The 2098-nt window shown below is 44.0% G+C and overlaps 1 protein-coding gene across 1 annotated transcript in view; it reads left to right on the forward strand.

Annotated features, from left to right (window-relative positions):
- Window positions 1-1622, forward strand: part of LOC129835559 (GRB2-associated-binding protein 1-like) — a 97101-nt gene extending 95479 nt beyond the window's left edge. Inside the window, exon 12 of the mRNA XM_055901245.1 lies at window positions 765-1622. Coding sequence (XP_055757220.1) covers window positions 765-941 — 177 coding nt within the window. The 3' untranslated portion in view covers window positions 942-1622. The remainder of the gene's footprint in view (window positions 1-764) is intronic.
- The last annotated feature ends 476 nt before the right edge of the window (window positions 1623-2098 follow it).

Genomic DNA, 2098 nt, shown 5'->3' on the forward strand with positions numbered 1-2098 from the left:
GTTTATTTACCAGGTTAGTTTATTTACCAGGTTAGTTCAGTTACCAGGTTCGTTCATTTACCAGGTTCGTTTATTTACCAGGTTAGTTCATTTACCAGGTTAGTTTATTTACCAGGTTAGTTTATTTACCAGGTTAGTTCAGTTACCAGGTTCGTTCATTTACCAGGTTAGTTTATTTACCAGGTTTGTTAATTTACCAGGTTAGTTCATTTACCAGGTTAGTTTATTTACCAGGTTAGTTTATTTACCAGGTTAGTTTATTTACCAGGTTAGTTCAGTTACCAGGTTCGTTCATTTACCAGGTTAGTTTATTTACCAGGTTCGTTTATTTACCAGGTTCGTTAATTTACCAGGTTAGTTCATTTACCAGGTTAGTTTATTTACCAGGTTAGTTCATTTACCAGGTTAGTTTATTTACCAGGTTAGTTCATTTACCAGGTTAGTTCAGTTACCAGGTTAGTTTATTTACCAGGTTAGTTTATTTACCAGGTTAGTTTATTTACCAGGTTAGTTCATTTACCAGGTTAGTTCATTTACCAGGTTAGTTCATTTACCAGGTTAGTTCATTTACCAGGTTAGTTCATTTACCAGGTTAGTTCATTAGGAATATGGTTCTGACATTTCCATGATAAAGCTCTGTATATCTGTTTGAAAATAAGAATACAAAAAAAAAAACTTGTTTCAGAATAAAAGTCCCACTTTTGTGTTTCAAACTAAAAGTCTCTGTTTTAGATTAAAGGTCCATCCTGTCTTTTTGTTTTCAGAAAAAGAGTGTGTTGGGTGACTCGATAGGTTCGAGCGAAGGTGAGCGTGCACGTGAAGGTGAGCGTGCACGTGAGCGTGTGGACTATGTGGTCGTTGATCCTGAGAGAACCAGAGCTCTGAAAAGTACCAGGGAGGCGTGGCACGACGGGAGACAGTCTACTGAGAAGGACAAATAACACACGCACACACACTGAACAGACACACACACTGAACAGACACACACACTGAACAGACACACACACACACACTGAACAGACACACACACTGAACAGATACACACACACACACACACACACTGAACAGGCACACACTGGACACACACCAACTGAACAGACACACACACTGAACAGACACACACACTGAACAGATACACACACACACACACACACACTGAACAGGCACACACTGGACACACACCAACTGAACAGACACACACCAACTGAACAGACACACACACACACACACACTGAACAGACACACACACACACAAACACACTGAACACACACACACACACACACTGAACACACACACACACACACACACTGAACACACACACACACACACACACACACACACACACACACACACCTCTCCAAGCGGACCCGGCTCCATGAGGGGGTAAAAGGGGACTCAGACCCCTCAGTGTTAGTTTCATGTCCTTTATATAAAAATAGTCCGAAAGTTCAAATGATTGAGTGACAGGTTGGCACAAAATCTGTAATCTGTAATCTGTCATCTGTAATCTGTAATCTGCTTCAGTCTGTCATTCAGATATAATGTCCATACAGTCCTCCTCTGGGACTCACTCTACAAGTTCTTAAAGAAACCAACAAAAACCTTGAATAGAGTACCGGAAGTTCCCCTTCCGACATCGAATGTACGCGTTCCTACAACACGGCAGTAAGACTCGAGGCTACAGGGAAGGAGGTGATAGACCCGCGTTCCTACAACACGGCAGTAAGACTCGAGGCTACAGGGAAGGAGGTGATAGACCCGCGTTCCTACAACACGGCAGTAAGACTCGAGGCTACAGGGAAGGAGGTGATAGACCCGCGTTCCTACAACACGGCAGTAAGACTCGAGGCTACAGGGAAGGAGGTGATAGACCCGCGTTCCTACAACACGGCAGTAAGACTCGAGGCTACAGGGAAGGAGGTGATAGACCCGCGTTCCTACAACACGGCAGTAAGACTCGAGGCTACAGGGAAGGAGGTGATAGACCCGCGTTCCTACAACACGGCAGTAAGACTCGAGGCTACAGGGAAGGAGGTGATAGACCCGCGTTCCTACAACACGGCAGTAAGACTCGAGGCTACAGGGAAGGAGGTGATA

The sequence above is a fragment of the Salvelinus fontinalis genome, chromosome 36 (assembly GCF_029448725.1).
Source record: "Salvelinus fontinalis isolate EN_2023a chromosome 36, ASM2944872v1, whole genome shotgun sequence".
NCBI classification, from domain to species: domain Eukaryota; kingdom Metazoa; phylum Chordata; class Actinopteri; order Salmoniformes; family Salmonidae; genus Salvelinus; species Salvelinus fontinalis.